The sequence below is a fragment of the Ursus arctos genome, unplaced genomic scaffold (genome assembly GCF_023065955.2).
Source record: "Ursus arctos isolate Adak ecotype North America unplaced genomic scaffold, UrsArc2.0 scaffold_8, whole genome shotgun sequence".
NCBI lineage: Eukaryota > Metazoa > Chordata > Mammalia > Carnivora > Ursidae > Ursus > Ursus arctos.
In genome coordinates this window covers 64,791,088-64,807,364 of record NW_026623100.1, presented here as the reverse complement: position 1 = coordinate 64,807,364, position 16,277 = coordinate 64,791,088, and the positions used below count along the sequence as shown (strand labels likewise).

Genomic DNA, 16,277 nt, shown 5'->3' with positions numbered 1-16,277 from the left:
AGCTGTGGTCCCCAGTAGGTTCAGCTACCCGCTGTGTCTGCTCAGCAGGACGCTGATGTTACAGCAGGATTTCTTTTCCTTAAATGCCTGCAGTTCTTGGTCTCGCCTCTTCGAAGAATGGGGAGGTAGACCAGATGAAGAGTGGTGGGCAGCAAAGCCAAGTTTATTGAGCAACAGTACAGACCTCTTGAAGGGGGGGGGGGCTAGAAAGTTGCCAATTTGGGTTAAATTTAGAGGTTTTTATGGGCGATTTGGTGGGGGGTGTTTTAATCCGATTAACTCTTCATGCGACTGTCACCCAATCAGGTTTTTTGTCCACACGCTCATCTACCTATCAGGTAATTGTTCACGTGGGAAAGGGTAGAGGGCTCCTTCCCGGGTAGTATTTCATAGTAGCCTCAGGGATCAAGAGGGCGGGGGGGGGGGGGGGGCTACTGCCTTAAGGCATGCTAGCTAGCCACAGGCCACTGCATCGCTCTTAGTTAAATACCCCCTGGCTGTTGAGCTGCCCACCCCACCCCTCACCCCCACCCCCACCCCTGGGGCCTGGGTTAGGACACCCAAGGCCATTCCCTTCCTTTCTGTCACATGAAATCCTCCTAGTAGGAAGACTTAAAAGCTGGGGGACTGAGTAAAGCCTAGAATAACAGAATGGGGTCTTTTTCCTTTTGAGGGTGGTTTCCTCTCAGGATGGATGGGGCAGCGGCGGGGGTGGGGGTGTGCTTACCCCTGCCTGCCTTCCTCCATCAGTGTGGAAAACAAAGGGAAAAGAAAAAATTAAATTTCTTTGTAACTTACCACTTAACAGCCCATCGACAAGTCCTTGAGACAGGTGGGGGGGGGGTGTGACTGTCCTCTAGAAACTCAAATGCCTCAATGTTAATACTTTGCTAGAGGCAAAAGGCAACCTTAGTTTAACATTATGCCAACTTCTAGGATCCTGGAAGTCTCGTTTAACATATTAAAATTCCTCTGGAAACTTCCTTTATCTCTGCCCCCAAGATATATGTTAGCAATCATCCTCCAAGCATATGGCCCACTGATAAACATCCGAAGAGTCTCACGACTAACGTTTTATTAGGCTGGAATAAATGACCTTTTCCTAACAATACCTAGCCCTCTTGAGGTCCTGGAAACCTTGCTTCCAAAATTCCTTGGAGACTTAGGCTATCCCTAACCCCCTCCCAACCTGAAAGTATATAATCAGCCACCCCTCACAACTCCAGCGCAGCTCTTTCTGCCCATGGGTCCCGTCCCCGCGCTTTAATAAAACCACCTTTTTGCACCAAAGACATCTCAAGAAGTCTTTCCTGTTCACTCCAAACACAAACATTTCCACATCAGACACCAACACAAGCTTTGCAGGGTCCGGCTTTATTGACACGCTACAGGCCGAATGGGATCTAAGTTGCCCTTCATCCTCTTCAGCCAGGAGACAGCAGACTCCATAAGGGGCTCCCAGGGTTCAAGGCTGGAGAACACACCTGACCTCCTGCCAGCCAGCCCTTCAGGGTGTCTCGGGGGCTCCCCAAGATCTGGGGCCTGGTGGGGGCGGTGGGGTTCAGAGGAGGTGCTCCAGAGAGCCTCCTCGGCTCTGGAACTAGGGTGGTGACTTTCGGAGAATGGGCTCTGGAGAGGCAGGCCTCTTGGGCGCAGAGGAAGGCCTGGGTTTCGGGGAGACAGTGGCCTGTTTGGGTGCCTGAGGTAGAGGCCCTGAAAAGCGCATAGAGTTTGGTGATTGAAGGCCTGTAGATCTGAGACTCGCCATCCGGGAGGAGGGTGTTCCCCGGGCTGGATCTGCCGGCACCTGAGCCACTGGTGCTTGAGCGGCTGGAGCCTGGGATGCCCGGGTTTGATATCCACGGGCCTGAGCAGCCTTGCGCTGAGGCCCTGCTTCCTCTGGCCTTCTTTCTGGCAACAGATGCAAGGCCCTGGCCTGGCCCCGAGGCAGGCGGAGGCCAAAACCAATGCCTATGCGGAGCGGTCCGGATTCCTGGCCCTGTGCACAGGGCAGCAGCTGGGGGAAGGCAAGCAGCCGGGGTCCAGTCCTGTACCTGGGGATGGGGCAAGAGGGGCTGCGGGGCTTGAGGCACACCAGGCATATAGGATATTCTACAACTGGGGCCTGGCCAGTTCTGCCTAGCCACAGGCGCTGCAAAAGCAGGAGCCGCAGGTCGTGTGCAATGCGGCGGTGCCCCAGGTGGACCACCAGGGCCTGGGCCAGGGCTCCTGGGTCCCTGAACTCTGCAGGGTCCCTCTCGCTTGCCACGCATTCTCCCACCATCCCAGGGGACCCGGTGTCCCCGTACTGATGCCAGGGCCATGTCTGCCTGTTTGAGTGGACCCCACCAGAAGGTAGGCTGGGGGTCGGGGAAGTGACAGTGGAGCTAAGGCAGTCTCCTGGGGGGGAAGGAGACTGGCAATGAGAGTGGGGAAGAGAGGTGTTCTGGAGCTGAGAGGGAGAGGAGGAATGAGTATGAGTAGGGGAGGGGTATAGCCGGTGGGAGGGAGAGGAAGAGGGTGGAAGGGAAAGAGAGAGGTAATTCTGATGAAAGAAACTGGGGGAACTTGGGAGAGAGGAAGAGTAAGGGTGTAGGATAAAGTCAGAATTTGAGTCAGAAGAGTAGAAACCGGAGCCAGGAGAGTGGGACCGTGGGGGAGGGGTGCAAGGGGGTGGTCTCTGGGGAGGCAGAGGCTGTAGGTGGCTGGGTGGGGAGTCCACAAGTTGTGAGGGGCCCAGAGGGGGGCGCCCAGGGGGCGCTGCGTTCTGTAGCAGCACCTGGTTCTTGTTTTGAGGCAACATTGCCTTGAATTCAGAAGGGACTGGGGCCTCAAGACCAGAGACGAGAGACCCGGCAGAATCAGGACCAGTATCTCTGAGGCCAGACCTGGCTGAGAAATCAGGGCCTTCTGTGTCCAAGTGTGACTCCAGTCAGGTGTTGGTACAGCTGTTGGTGGCAGGACAAGGAGACACCCAGCCCCGTAGCACTAGGCTCTCTGAACGTTTGGGCGGGAGCTTGGGTCTAAACTTGGCCTCTCACTTTGCAGTCAGCCATTGATGAGGGATGTCTAGGGATGGAGAATCAGAGCTGCCTCTTGGGAGCTGAGGCCCAGCAGCAATTATCTGGCTGGGCTCGGGAGGAAGACACAGCCCATGGGACCTGTAGAGAAAGAAACAGAATCTAAGATATTGGGAGAATTGGTCCACTTCCGGCTCTGAAGACCGATTTACCAAGACCCTGAATACATGTCACCTTTGGGGTCAGAAGAGCTGGCAAAATGCTCCAGGGAAGGTGAGAGATGAGGAGGAGAAGAATGAGGGTGGGGAGGTAGAATGGAGTCAGAGGAGGGGGCTTGAGGATGGCCCCTGAGATGGGACTAGAAATCGGGGTGTTCTGGTGCTGTGAGTTCTTACCAATGAGGGTTCCTCTGAGCTGTGTTTCACAAGGCCCTTCAGCAATGAGGAACCTGGCTGAGAGAGAGAGGAACAGTCACAAAATGGCAGATACAGCCCCTCTGTCCCCACCTCTGTCACCCTAAACTCACTCTGACCCAGATTTCTGTCTGAACCTTGCCCTCGGTGGTCCTTCAGCCAGGAGGAGGTCTTCTGTTACAGATTTCTGCTCCCCTAAACCCAAGTCAGGGAGTCTACGAGCATCCTGGTTTCCTGCCCCTCCGGTTTCCCTGACTCCTTGTCACCCCTGATGCTGATGTCCTCTGGCTCAGCCGGGCCCTCAGCGCGCCCAGCAGCAGGACCAGCAGCAGCAACAGCAACAGCGGGACCAGCTGGTGAAAACTTCTGGGAGACTGAACTTAGTCTACGGGGCGGCGTTGCCGCCCCCCTTGGGAGCTGGGAGCCCCATTCCCTGGGGACAGCTCTCCCTGGCATCTAGTGCCTATGTCATAAAGGTCAGGTGCTGACATAATACACTCTCCTCCCCCTCAGGGCTCTAGGACCTTCTCTCAGAGACCATCCAAAGGCTGGCCCTTGACAAAACTAAAGCTAACAAAATGCTTTGGGGCACTCAATCTCCCTGTCGGGACCTAACCTTCCCCTTCCTCTCTGCCCATATACTTCACAGTTCCCACTGCCTCCTACATCCGGGGTTCTCTCCAACCCTATGGCCTCTCTCAGCTGGGCTTTCTCTTCAAAGCCCTGTTTTCTTTTGCTTTCTGAGCAGTGGCTCATTATACCATTTCCACCCTTGGGATATACTTCTATGTTTTCATAGCTACTTTCTCAAGAGCTCTAGTGAGGTATAATGTACACACCATACAACCCACACATTTAAAGTGTGCAGCTCACTGTTTTCTAGTTTACTCACAGGTTGTGCAACTATCACTTATATCTAAGCACGTTCTTCTTTTTGATGGTGTCTATATCCAGACAGATCAATGGTAGTTATAGATATATCCTATCGGCGTCTTTTCAAAAAAGTATCTGTTTCATTTAAGTTATCTATTCTTATTGACATACGGTTGTGTGTATTTATGTATAGAGATAGATAGACAGATGGATAGAGATTTATTATAAAAATTGGCTCATGTATCTGTGGAGGCTGAGAAGTCCGAAGGTCTGCAGTCAGCAAGCTGGATACCAGGAGAGCTAATGGCATAGTTCCGGCCCAAGTCCAAAGGCCTGAGAACGAGGAAAGCTGATGGTGTCAGTTCCGCTCCAAATCTGAGTCCAAAGGCAAAAGAAAAATGAGGCCCCAGCTTGAAGATAATCAGGCAGCGAGAGTGAATTCTCCCTTATTCTGCCTTTTTGTTCTATTCAGGCCTTCGATGATTGGATGAGGCTCACCCGCATCGGGGAGGCAAGCTGCTTTCCCACTCCGTTTACCAATTCGGACATTAATCTCATCCGAAACACCCTCACAGACACACCCAAAATAATGTTTAACTAAATGTATGGGTACCCCATGGCCCAGTCAAGTTTACACATGAAATTAACCATCACAATATGTGACTGAAAGATGAGATGCCCTTCCAAGAGGCTATGATGCCTATATTAAAGGAGGCTGTGCCCATATCAATATTTCTAATTGTCAGGGCACCCAGGTGGCTCAATCAGTTAAGCGTCTGCCTTCAGTTCTGGTCATGATCTCAGGGTCCTGGGATCGAGGCCCATGTCGGGCTCCCTGCTCAACGGGGAGTCTCCTTGTCCCTCTGCCTCTCCCCCACCCCCTGCTCATGCTCTCTCTCACTCTCAAATAAATAAATAAATTATTTAAAAAATATATATCTAATTGCCTTTTTTTTTTTTTTTCAGGTGCTCTGGAGGTTTTTTCAGTCCAGGGCGAGTCATAATAGATTTAGGAAAGAGTAAGAGTCATGGCTTGTATAAAGTGAAAGAAGGAGAAGGGCACTTATGAAAAGGTGGTTGGTGGGAAAGGGAAACGAGGCAAAATCTCGGGCGCGTCAGTGTTAGGGAGGAGGAAATAGGTAAGTTGAGATCCGGCCTCCAGGACTGAGGGGCTTCCTGGGACATGACACTTGTAGTGCTAAAACCAAGACAGTTCTAGATAAACTGGGACAATTGGTCACCCTCTTGGACCTAGAGTCCTTTTGGAAAATGTTCACATTTCCCTAGGGGTATGAGGATCCCAATTTGAAGATTGCTGTTCAAACAAAAATTTGTATAATACTTTCAATTTTCACTAACCAATCTCTCCCTTAGTTTGTGTTAATTACTCTACGCTTAGTAAAACTTTATTGACCAAGTGAGTAGAGGTTCTCTAAGCACTTGGCGTCCAAGTTGGAAATGTGATATTGTAATGAACTTGTTTGAGTTTTCTAGTTGTTTCCTATTACAGGTATCATCCACCACACACTCTTCCCACTCTTCACTTCTCCAATCCTAGGCATGAACACCGTGTTTTATTTCTTTCAAATGCCAAATAGCATACTCTTTCCAGAAACCTGCACATGTTTCTTAAGAAGATAGGTGAATGAATGGGTAAATTGAAAATAAATTTGACCTTGGCACTTTTTTCTTCTCTTTTCTGTTTGAGTTGCACATATGATAGAGTAGGAAGGGCCTGTTTGCAGAACTACCTTGAGTATTCATGGAGAAGTCATAAGAGAGATGTCAGTTAACTGCAGATCAGTATATATATTAATATATACATAATATATAATATTAATATATACATAATATATAATATTAATATATATTAAGAAAGGGGAAAAAGACAAATTCTAGGATCTCAAATTGGTTTCTAGTTGCTTGGTAGGAAAAAATTTAACCGGATTATTAAACAGAATGTATATGAGCTCTTAGAAAGGAAACTGATGATCACAAGGGCCAGAGTTGGTTCTAGTAAAGTAACTTGTAAAGTGCTTGGTTCAAGGAAAGTAAGGGCCATCTGGAAGTGGCGTGTATGCTATGTCATTGGGGAAACAATTATATCTGGACTTTTACTTTCCTGGACAAGAGATGTGCTCTTGACCATGCCAACTAAAACACAACAGCCTAAAGTAAGTGCCAGAATGCCAATTTTTAAAAAGTAGCTCACATAAACGGGTAATAATTCACATATTCTCTCTCTACAGTCTAGGAATTTGGGGAGAAAAAATGTGCAGAATCCACCTCATTGATCTACCATGAGAAATCATAGTTGCAGGGACTGACTTATTGCTTTCAATATCATCAGTATTCTCAAATCATGGAGCTAGACCTGCCTGGGAGTCAGAAAGATGTTTGATGCTTGGTCTCAGAAGAAGGGAAGTTGAGCAAATTAATGAATTCATTGCCTAATGACACCAAGCTAAGAGAGTTGGTTTCATTCGCATCAATAGAAATATTCAAATAATGTTGGGCAAAGTTCTACCTTTTCTGTACAGTGCTGGGGTGAGTATGACTGGATTTGCCTCTATGACCCTTGGCTTCTTACTCTTCCAAAGTGGATTGACACATTCTCTCAAACCGGCTACTAAGGAGACTTGCTAGATGGGAACTGAAATCTACATACCTGCGCTTTGACCCCAGGTGAATTGCTTTTGCCTTTCAGCAATGCAATGTATCTTATCCCCAAGTGCTTGTACCTAAATATAGTCCTTAAGTACTTACTACATGTATTTTCCCACATTATTTTTATTTTCTACTTTCTAAATGAGTTTTATAATTTGGGAATTGTAATAATCCCTATATATATATTTTTAAGTTTATTTATTTGGGGTCCCTGGGTGGCTCAGTCAGTTGAGCATCAGACTCTTGATTTTGGCTCTGGTCCTCATGTCAGGGTCGTGGGATCCGGCTCCATGCTCAGTGTGAAGTCTGCTGGAGATTCTCTCTCTCTCTCTCTCTCTCTCTCTCTCCCCCCTCCCTTGCTTGCTCTCTCTCTAATAAATAACTAAAATCTTTTAAAAATTTAAAAATAAAAGTTTATTTATATAAGTAATCTCTACACCCAAAATGGGGCTCGAACTCACAACTCGGAGATCAAGAGCTTCAGCCTTTTCTGACTGAGCCAGCCAGGTGCCCCTCCCTGTATATTTTGATTTCATCAAGGTTTTGACTAAGTATGGTGGTGGAAAAATGTGAGCCAGACAGTTGAATCACTATTGCTTTTTTTGCCTTTTATCTCTTATTGTTCTTTGAAGTATACAAATAATACACAAATAAATTCCACTGTACAAAATCCAAACAGGGGCGCCTGGGTGGCTGTAGGTTAAGCATCTGCCTTCAACTTGGGTCATGATCCTGGGATCCTGGGATCCTGGGATCCTGGAATCAAGCCCCATATCAGGCTCCCTGCTCAGCTGGGGTCTGCTTGTCCCTCTCCCTCTGCCCCTACAGCCCCACCCCCACCCCGCTCGTGCTCTTTCTTGCTCTCTTGTGTGCTCGCTCTCTCTCAAATAAATAAAATCTTTATGAAAAAATCCAAACGATACAGAAGTATACAGATAAAATTTAAAAATTAGCCTTGACTGTCTTCCAATTTTTACTCTCTCCAGGGATATTCACTGTTTGTCCTATATTTTGGATATAGCTAATATCTTGAGTTTATTAACTATCATTCAGTATCTTGGCTTAGGGATCTCTATGTAGTCTATCGGTTACTAAAAGGGGTATGTAAAGATCAGCTCTTCATTGATTCATCTGTTTCGCATTTCTGTCAGTTGTCACTGGATATACTTTTGAGGCTGTGTTATTAGGTGCTAAAATACACTTAAAATGATTCTTCTTGTTCCATTGTTCCTCTTGTCATTTAGCAAAACACAATAACCTTTAAGATAAGCCAACCAAGCTTTCCTTTCAAGAAGCTGGAAAAATGAACACTAGGGGAAAAGTGAAGTAATGAGAAGGAAGAAAATAAAAAATGAGAAGGCTAAAAATTAATGAAATTGACACTTAAAAATACGATAGAATCACACTCACCAGTATGGCAATTACAACACAGAGACCAGAAAATAACAAGTGTTGGCAAGGGTGTGGAGAAATTGGAACCCCTGTGCACTGCCGGTGGGAATGTAAAATGGTGCAGCTACGATGGAAAACAGTACAGCAGTCCCTTCAAAACTTAAAAATAGAATTACCACATGACACAGCAGTTTCACTTCTGGGTGTGTACCCAAAAGAACCGAAAGCAGGGTCTCGAAGAGATACTTGGACACCCTTGTTCACAGCAGCATTATTCGCAGTAGCTAAAAGATAGGAACAACCCAAAATGTCCATTGACCGATGAATGGATAAACAGAATGTGTATAACCATACGACGGAATATTATTCAGCCTTAAAGAGGAAGGACATTCTGACACAAGCTGCAACACGGATGAACCTCGTGGATGCGCAAAGTGAAATCAACCAGTCACAAAAGGACAAATACTGTAAGATTCTACCCCTATGAGGCTCTTAGAATAGTCAGATTCATAGAGACAGAAAGTTCAATGGTGGTTGCCAGGAGCCAGGGGTAGGGAGAATGGGAAGTTATTGTTTAATGAGTATAGAATTTCAGTTTTGGGGTGCCTGGGTGGCTCAGTTGGTTAAGCCTCTGGCTTCAGCTCAGGTCATGGTCCTGGGACCCTTTGATCGAGCCCCTCGTTGGGTTTTCTGCTCAGCGGGGAGTCTGCTTCTCCCTCTCCCTCTGCCCCTTCCCACCCCCCCACCCCTGCCCCCCGGGCTCATGCTCTCTCTCTCACACTCTCTAATATAAATAAATAAATAAGTAAGTAAATTTTTAAAAGTTTTCAGTTTTGCAAGATAACAAATGTCCTGTGAATGGATGACAGTCATGTTTGCACAACAGTGTGAATGTACTTAATACCACTGAACTGTATACTTAAAATGGTTAAAATGGTACATTTTATGTTATGTCACAATTTTTTAGAAATAATTTTTTTTTACCATACAGAGTATTAAAAAAAGAAAGTCTGGTCCTTGAAAAGATAGATAAGCTAAGCATACTTCTGGTAACACTTATTAAGAACAAAAAGAGAGCTGGGTGTAAATATAATACAGAACAACAAAAAAGAAAGTATCTAGAGACATAGTAGAGATTGATTTAAAAATAAGAAAAGAGGGTTCCCATAGTAGTAGTGAAACTTGTAGGGCACTTCTATAATGCTTGAGGTACCAGGAGAAGTTTGAGTGACTATTCTAGAAGGGGAGGAAGAAGGCTGCTCTTCTTTTTTTTTTTTATTTTTTAAAAAGATTTTATTTTTATTTATTTGACAGAGGGACAGTCAGCGAGAGAGGAAACACAAGCAGGGGGAGTGGGAGAAGAAGAAGCAGGCTCCCAGCGGAGGAGCCCGACGTGGGGATCACGCCCTGAGCCAAAGGCAGACGCTTAACGACTGAGCCACCCAGGCGCCCCCAAGGCTGCTCTTCTTTTTTTTTTTTTTATTTTAAAGATTTTATTGATTTATTTGACAGAGAGAGACAGCCAGCAAGAGAGGGAACACAAGCAGGGGGAGTGGGAGAGGAAGAAGCAGGCTCCTAGCGGAGAAGCCTGATGTGGGGCTTGATCCCAGAACGCCGGGATCACGCCCTGAGCCAAAGGCAGGCGCTTAATGACTGTGCCACCCAGGCGCCCCACCAAGGCTGCTCTTCTTATCACCTCCCATTGGCCCCACCGCCTAGCAGAAGGATCTTGAGCTTGTCAGGCACTTCTTTTTCAAAGGGACTTCAATCAGTATCCAAGAGGTCATTGTTCCAAGTGTAAATAACAGCTCCTGAGAGATGGGGCTCAAGTTCTGAGGGGAAGATACTCCTACCCTACATCCACTTCCTCTCTAGACCTTCTTGACAGCCAAATGCGGCTGTGCCTGGGCTCTTGCCGTAAGTAGCCTGTGATAGGGGGGCTGATGGCGCCGTGCTGAAACAAAACCCAGGAAGAGGAGAACCTGTCATCAGCAGTAGAGGCCAACGGAGCAGCCATGAGGCCCAACTTCCACGAGCTGGACAAGTTCCTGGGACCATGTTTGTGTTCAACCCAAGAACTAGAGATCCCAGACCAACTTCAAAAGCCAATACATGATAGAGAAGCTGGGCCTTCACCCATCTGCTGCCTGCATGTTCCACGAAGCCCACCCAGACCAGTGTGGCAGAGCCTGCCCTGGTGTGTCCGTGGCCTAGCTGCTGAAGAGGAAGCATAAAGTGGCGACAAAGTTCCGCTTCGAAGAGCCACCCACACACATTCATACAGGTAGTACCGTGCCACAGAGATAGCCAGGCACAGCATGGACTGGAGCTGTGCCCTGGAGACGAGTTTCACCATGCAGAACCCCACTGCCTTGGAGATCAGCTTGAAGATGGTGGAATGCTAGAAATGGCCTCTGCACCTTCTGGCCTGGGAAGTGCCCCTCCTTGTACATCAGTCTCACTCTCTCCTGGTTCACCACACTGTTGTTCACTGTGTAAGTTTTCCTTTATACACCAACATCCCTGCAGTGGACACAACACCGAGGTGATAGCCTGAGAGTCCCAGGTTCATCTGACCATGACCTTGTGGTCCTTCTGAGGACTGAGCCTTCAGGTAGGGGAGCTCCCCAAGGGTGTCCAGGTCACCTAACTCTGAAAAGGCACTTGGCACAAGAAGATCTCTTTCCACATGGCTCTGAGTGTGGCTTCAATACTTTCTTCCTTCCTACTCTGTGTCCTGCCAAGGCTCAGAAAAGTTGGAGTCAGATCTCCCTTCTTCTCTGATAGGTAAGTTCTTACAGAAGGAAAGAGATACTACGCATTTACCAACTGGAAGGGTTTCCATGGATTCCTCTATAAGTCTGACTTTGGCACTGACCTGATTAAATTTCAGATGGAAGCTTCTGGGAGACGTCTGTCTTAGCAACAACTTAATGACTTTTAAGAAAGAATATTGAACTAAAAGCCTAGGAATATCCACCATTCATTCCATGGGCCACTCCTCATCTCACGGATGGTTAGAATGCAAGAAACTCTGGACTGTCCAATGAGCTCCCTAGAATTTTCTGTGGGTGGCTTTTTGAACCTGGTCTGAGGATCTTGGGATGGGAGCCCCTGCTGACTTTTAGCTCATCACCGAAAGGTTGGCATCTACTACCATCCAGGTAGCTAACATATATATGGGAGGACAAAAGACAGTTCTGTTATGTCTGAAAAATATATTTTTGCTCTATCCTTCAAAATGCCATTCTTCTGTCCTGAGGTCCTGATAGGCAGTTCTCTCAAGATTAGAACAATGTCTGCCCCCAAAGGGGCTGTACTTCCCATAGACATGCTTGCTCTTTTTTTTTGAGAGAGAGAGAGAGTGCGCGTGAGCAGGGGCAGGGGTTGGGCAGAGGGAGAGGGAGAGAGAGACTCTTTAAGCAGGTACCATGCTCAGCAGGGAGCCCAACTCGGGGCTTGATCTCACAACCTTAAGATCATGACCTGAGCCAAAATCTAGAGTTGGACACTTAACTGACTGAGCCACCCAAGCGCCCTAAATCAATTTTAATCTTGCCAGTCCAGCCACAGAACTGTTAGCCTTTTAGAGTCACTGGAACTTTGGGTTTTACCAGAGATCCAAGACCATGACCATTTTTGTGGGCCAAGTGTTGTTCCTGGGCAAACTGCCTGGCCATTCTCAGAGTTCTACACTGTTCTTCTCAAGGCTGAGAAATGCGGACGTTTTTGAAAGAAAATTTCTGCTGAAGAGGACTTCTGTTTTCTTCTCATTTCCTTGGAGACATATTTCTAAGAGTATTTTGTACACTAAATTCCTGAATGAAATGGCTAAATTCATAGAAAAATATAAAATATTAAGTATTGATAAGAAGAAACAAGGCACTTCAATCCATCAATAAGAAACCAAAGAAATTGAGGTGAAAGTTAACATTTCTTCCTCTCTTCACCAAAGGAAAACTAGGCCCGGTGGTTTTACAGGTCAGTTTTACCAGACTTCAAAGAAGGGTTAATTTCTATCTTATGTAAAAAGTTGTTCCAGAAAGTAGAAGAGTGAGAGCTCCCCAGCTCATTTTATGAGGTTAGTGTAACCTCGATCCCAAAGCCAAATAATGACAGTGAAAGAGAAGAAAACTAGACTCTCATTTCACTTACAAGATGGCTGTAAAAATCCTAAACAACATATTAACTATATGAATCAGAGAGTGTATTTAAAAAGAAAAAAAAACTAATCACAAGCAGATGGGATTTATCACAGGAACTCGAGCAAGATTTAGTATCAGAAAATACAACAAAATAATTTAACATATTAATAGACTGAGGGAGGAAAATCATGACTGTATCTCAGTTGATGCAGAAAAAGCATTTGATCAAGTTTTGCATCTACTTACGATTTGAAAAACACACCGAAAACCTCTTAGCAAACAAGGACTAGACGGATACTTCCTTAACTTGGTAAAGGTTATATATCAAAAGCCTACAGCAAATATTACACCTAGTGGAGAAATTCTAGATACATTCTACACAGGGAGGAAAGGGTGCCTGCTAGCATTACTTGTGGCTAACACAGTATCAAAAGCACAAGTCAATGCTCTAAGGAAAGAAAAAGAAGCAAGTATAAAAATTGGAAAGGAAGAAATACAATTGTGATTTTTTTTTAATCTACTTAGAAAAACCAGTGAAAGCAACAGAGTTTTAAGACTAAGAAAGTTCAGCAAGGTTGCTGGATTCAAAACAAACTTTATTTATTTATTTATTTATTTATTTATTTATTTAGTAAACAGGATCTTTTTTTAAAAGATTTTACTTATTCGTTTGAGAGAGAGGGAACACAAGCAGGGGGAGTGGCAGACAGAGGGAAAGGGAGAAGCAGGATGCGGGGCTCGATCCCAGGACCCGGAGATCATGACCTGAGCCAAAGGCAGACACTTAACCGACCGAGCCGCCACCCAGGCACCCCTCAAGACAAACTTTAAAAATTTGCTAGCATTTCTGTATAGCAGCCATCATTAACTAGGAAAGAAAATATAATAAGAGCATTTGCAAAAGCAATAAAAACTATGAACTACTTAGTTCAACAAAACTGTAAACTATTTCACTGAGGCAAGAATACATAGACATTCATGGAGTAAATTCTGCAATTAATAAAGGATATAAAAGATATTTAAAATAAAATGAGAGACATTTCATGTTCTTGGAATGTTTGACTCAAAAGTATAAAGATGGCAATTCTCCCCAAATCAACCCATGTATTCAATAAAATCCCAATCAAAATTTCAGTTGAACTTTCTAGGAACCCAATGAACTTTCTCTAGAATCTAAATGGAAAAATAAGGGTCCAGAAATAACGAAGCCAACCTTGAAAAATAGGAGGAAAGAGGGGAGCTTTATCCTACCAAATAATAAGACATGCTACAAAGTCATAACAATAAAAGCCGTGTGCTATTAGCTCAAACACAGACAAAAAGATCAGCAGGACGGAATAGAGAACTCAGAAATTGACCAATGAATAAATATGGGAACTTATTATATGATAAAGTGGGAGCTGCACCTGAGCAGGGAGACAGAATGGACTGTTCAGCAGGTGATGTTGGGAAAACAGTCTCCCTATATGGAGAAAAATGAAATGCAATCTCCCACCAAGCGCCACACACAAAGGATGCTTGAGCTTGTCAGTTACCGGATAAAGGCAAATTAAAGCAGCCCTTTATAGCTATCCTACCACAAAACTGGGAATCTGGTTGATACCAGGTGGTGTTGAGCACGTGGGGCTGAGGGCCCTGAGCAGGGCTCTTGGACGTGCAGACTCTGCCGCCGCTCTGGATGGCACTCTGGCAATACTTGGTCAGTTAACCCAGTGGGGAACCTGGTCTCAATGACAGTAGAGGGACCTCCTCCCAAAGATACTAGCATGGCCACTTGCTGAGCTGTGGGGGGCCCCCAGATCAGCAGAGCTGCTGGCACAAGAGTCCCAGCTGGTGTTCCAGGGCCCCAGGATCCTGCAGGACTTGGGAGGTTGGTGGGCCACCCCAACAGGTGATGACCCCACAAGGAAGAGGCATTATTGCGGCCTCTGCAGCTGCTGCCACAGCCAGGACTGCAGGGGGGTCCCAACCCAGTATCCATCTGGCCATGGGGGTGTTCCCCCATCTATGGGCTAAGGGGTGCCCCCTCCAGACATGATGGGCTCGCCACCTGGCCTGAGGCCTCCCATGGGTCCCCCGGTGGGGATCCCTCTGGATGAGCAACTCCAATGGGCACGCCCCCTCCAGAGATGCAGGCACCCTCCTCCCACCCCAGAAGTGAAGGCCTCTCCCCCAGGAGTACGCCCACCAAGGCCCTAGACTCATCTTGACCCTTATCAGCTCCCTGCCTATTTCCCGAAAGGCTGTACGTAGTCCTTTTACTTTCTTGTGGCCTGTGAAACTAGTTTATAATAAGCTCTTAAGAATATTATGAAACAGGGGTGCCTGGGTGGCTCAGTCATTAAGCGTCTGTCTTCGGCTCAGGGCGTGATCCCGGCGTTATGGGATCGAGCCCCACATCAGGCTTCTCCGCTAGGAGCCTGCTTCTTCCTCTCCCACTCCCCCTGCTTGTGTTCCCTCTCTCGCTGGCTGTCTCTCTCTCTCTGTCAAATAAATAAATAAAATTAAAAAAAAAAGAGAATATTATGAAACAAACAAAAAGCCCACATAGGATTGAATGGAAGCAGTAACAGTGAAGCTTATCGTACAATACCTACTACCTACTTAATACTGTATTATATACTGATAATATAAAATGCTTTATCATTTTAATGAATTTTAACTTTATTCATACAATGATGCACAGGGTTGAGTAACACATGTTGCATGAGCTCTCTACGGCTGCTTAACAAATCAGCCCAAACTTAAACAACAATAAACATGTGTTGCCTCCTGTAGCTTCTGTGGGTCAGAAGGTCTATGGCTGAGGGCAGCGTAGCTGGGTGACTCTGGCTCTCGGGGACACTCCTGAGTCGCACTCAAACTGTTGACCAGGGCTGCAGTCTTCTGAAGGCTGAAGGGGGGGTGGCACGGGGGGGGGTGGCATTCTGAGGTGGTGACTCCCATGGTGGCAGGTGATTGCGGGCTGTTGGTGAGAAGCTCCCTTCCTCACACCTGGGCCTCCCCTCAGCAGGACCCGACGCCTTCATGACAGCTGTGGCTTCCCCTAGAGCCAGAGGACCAAGGGATCCCAGGAGGAAGCTACAGAGTCTTTTACAACCTAGTTCCAGAAACTGCACGCTGACACTGCTGCCACGTTTTGTTTTGACTTTTTTTTAAGGTTTCCTTTATTCATTTGAGAGAATGTGAGCGAGAGAGAGCGTGGGGGGGGGAGGGGCAGAGGGAGAGGGAGAAGCAGGCTCCCTGCTGAGTGCAGAGCCCTACGAGGGACTCCAGGGTCCTGAGCCGGAGAAAGACATTTAACCGACATTTAACCCACTGAGCCACCCAGGAGCCCCTGTCACGTTTTATCTGTGAGGAGCCCAGTGCTAAGCCTGGCCCACACTCACGGGGACGGGGATGAGGCGCCACCTTTTGAAGAGAGAAGTATCAGAGAATTGGTGCACATATCTGAAAACGACCACACAGACTAGCAAGAGTGTACATTAAATACTTCGAAATGGTGATAGGGAAGAAGAGTGGGAACGGGATAAAAGGTGGAAGGGAGGGAGGGAGGGAAGCCAACCGGAGGCCCGGCGGTTCTGAAGGCCACGGGGTACACAGACCCAGGCGAATGCCTGATTCTCGGCATCCAGAGTAAAACAAACAAAACGAACCCCGTGATGTGCATCTTTTTTATCTAGTTCCGACACATTCATAGAAACACTTAAACCTTCGCGCTTACAGCTCTTGGTGTTTGGTGGGTTTGATCCCGGCTGGGATTTTAT

The 16,277-nt window shown here is 46.6% G+C and overlaps 1 protein-coding gene and 1 pseudogene across 1 annotated transcript in view; one reads left to right on the top strand and one right to left on the bottom strand.

Moving 5' to 3' along the window:
• Positions 1-1,353: 1,353 nt before the first annotated feature.
• PRR30 (proline rich 30) overlaps positions 1,354-16,277 on the bottom strand; it is a 41,906-nt gene continuing 26,982 nt past the window's right edge. Inside the window, exons 2-3 of the mRNA XM_026520683.4 lie at positions 3,416-3,468; positions 1,354-3,161 (exon numbers count right to left, since the gene is read on the bottom strand). Coding sequence (XP_026376468.3) covers positions 1,601-2,803 — 1,203 coding nt within the window. The 5' untranslated portion in view covers positions 2,804-3,161; positions 3,416-3,468 and the 3' untranslated portion in view covers positions 1,354-1,600. The remainder of the gene's footprint in view (positions 3,162-3,415; positions 3,469-16,277) is intronic.
• LOC113267977 (small nuclear ribonucleoprotein-associated protein B'-like) lies at positions 13,489-14,801 on the top strand (annotated as a pseudogene).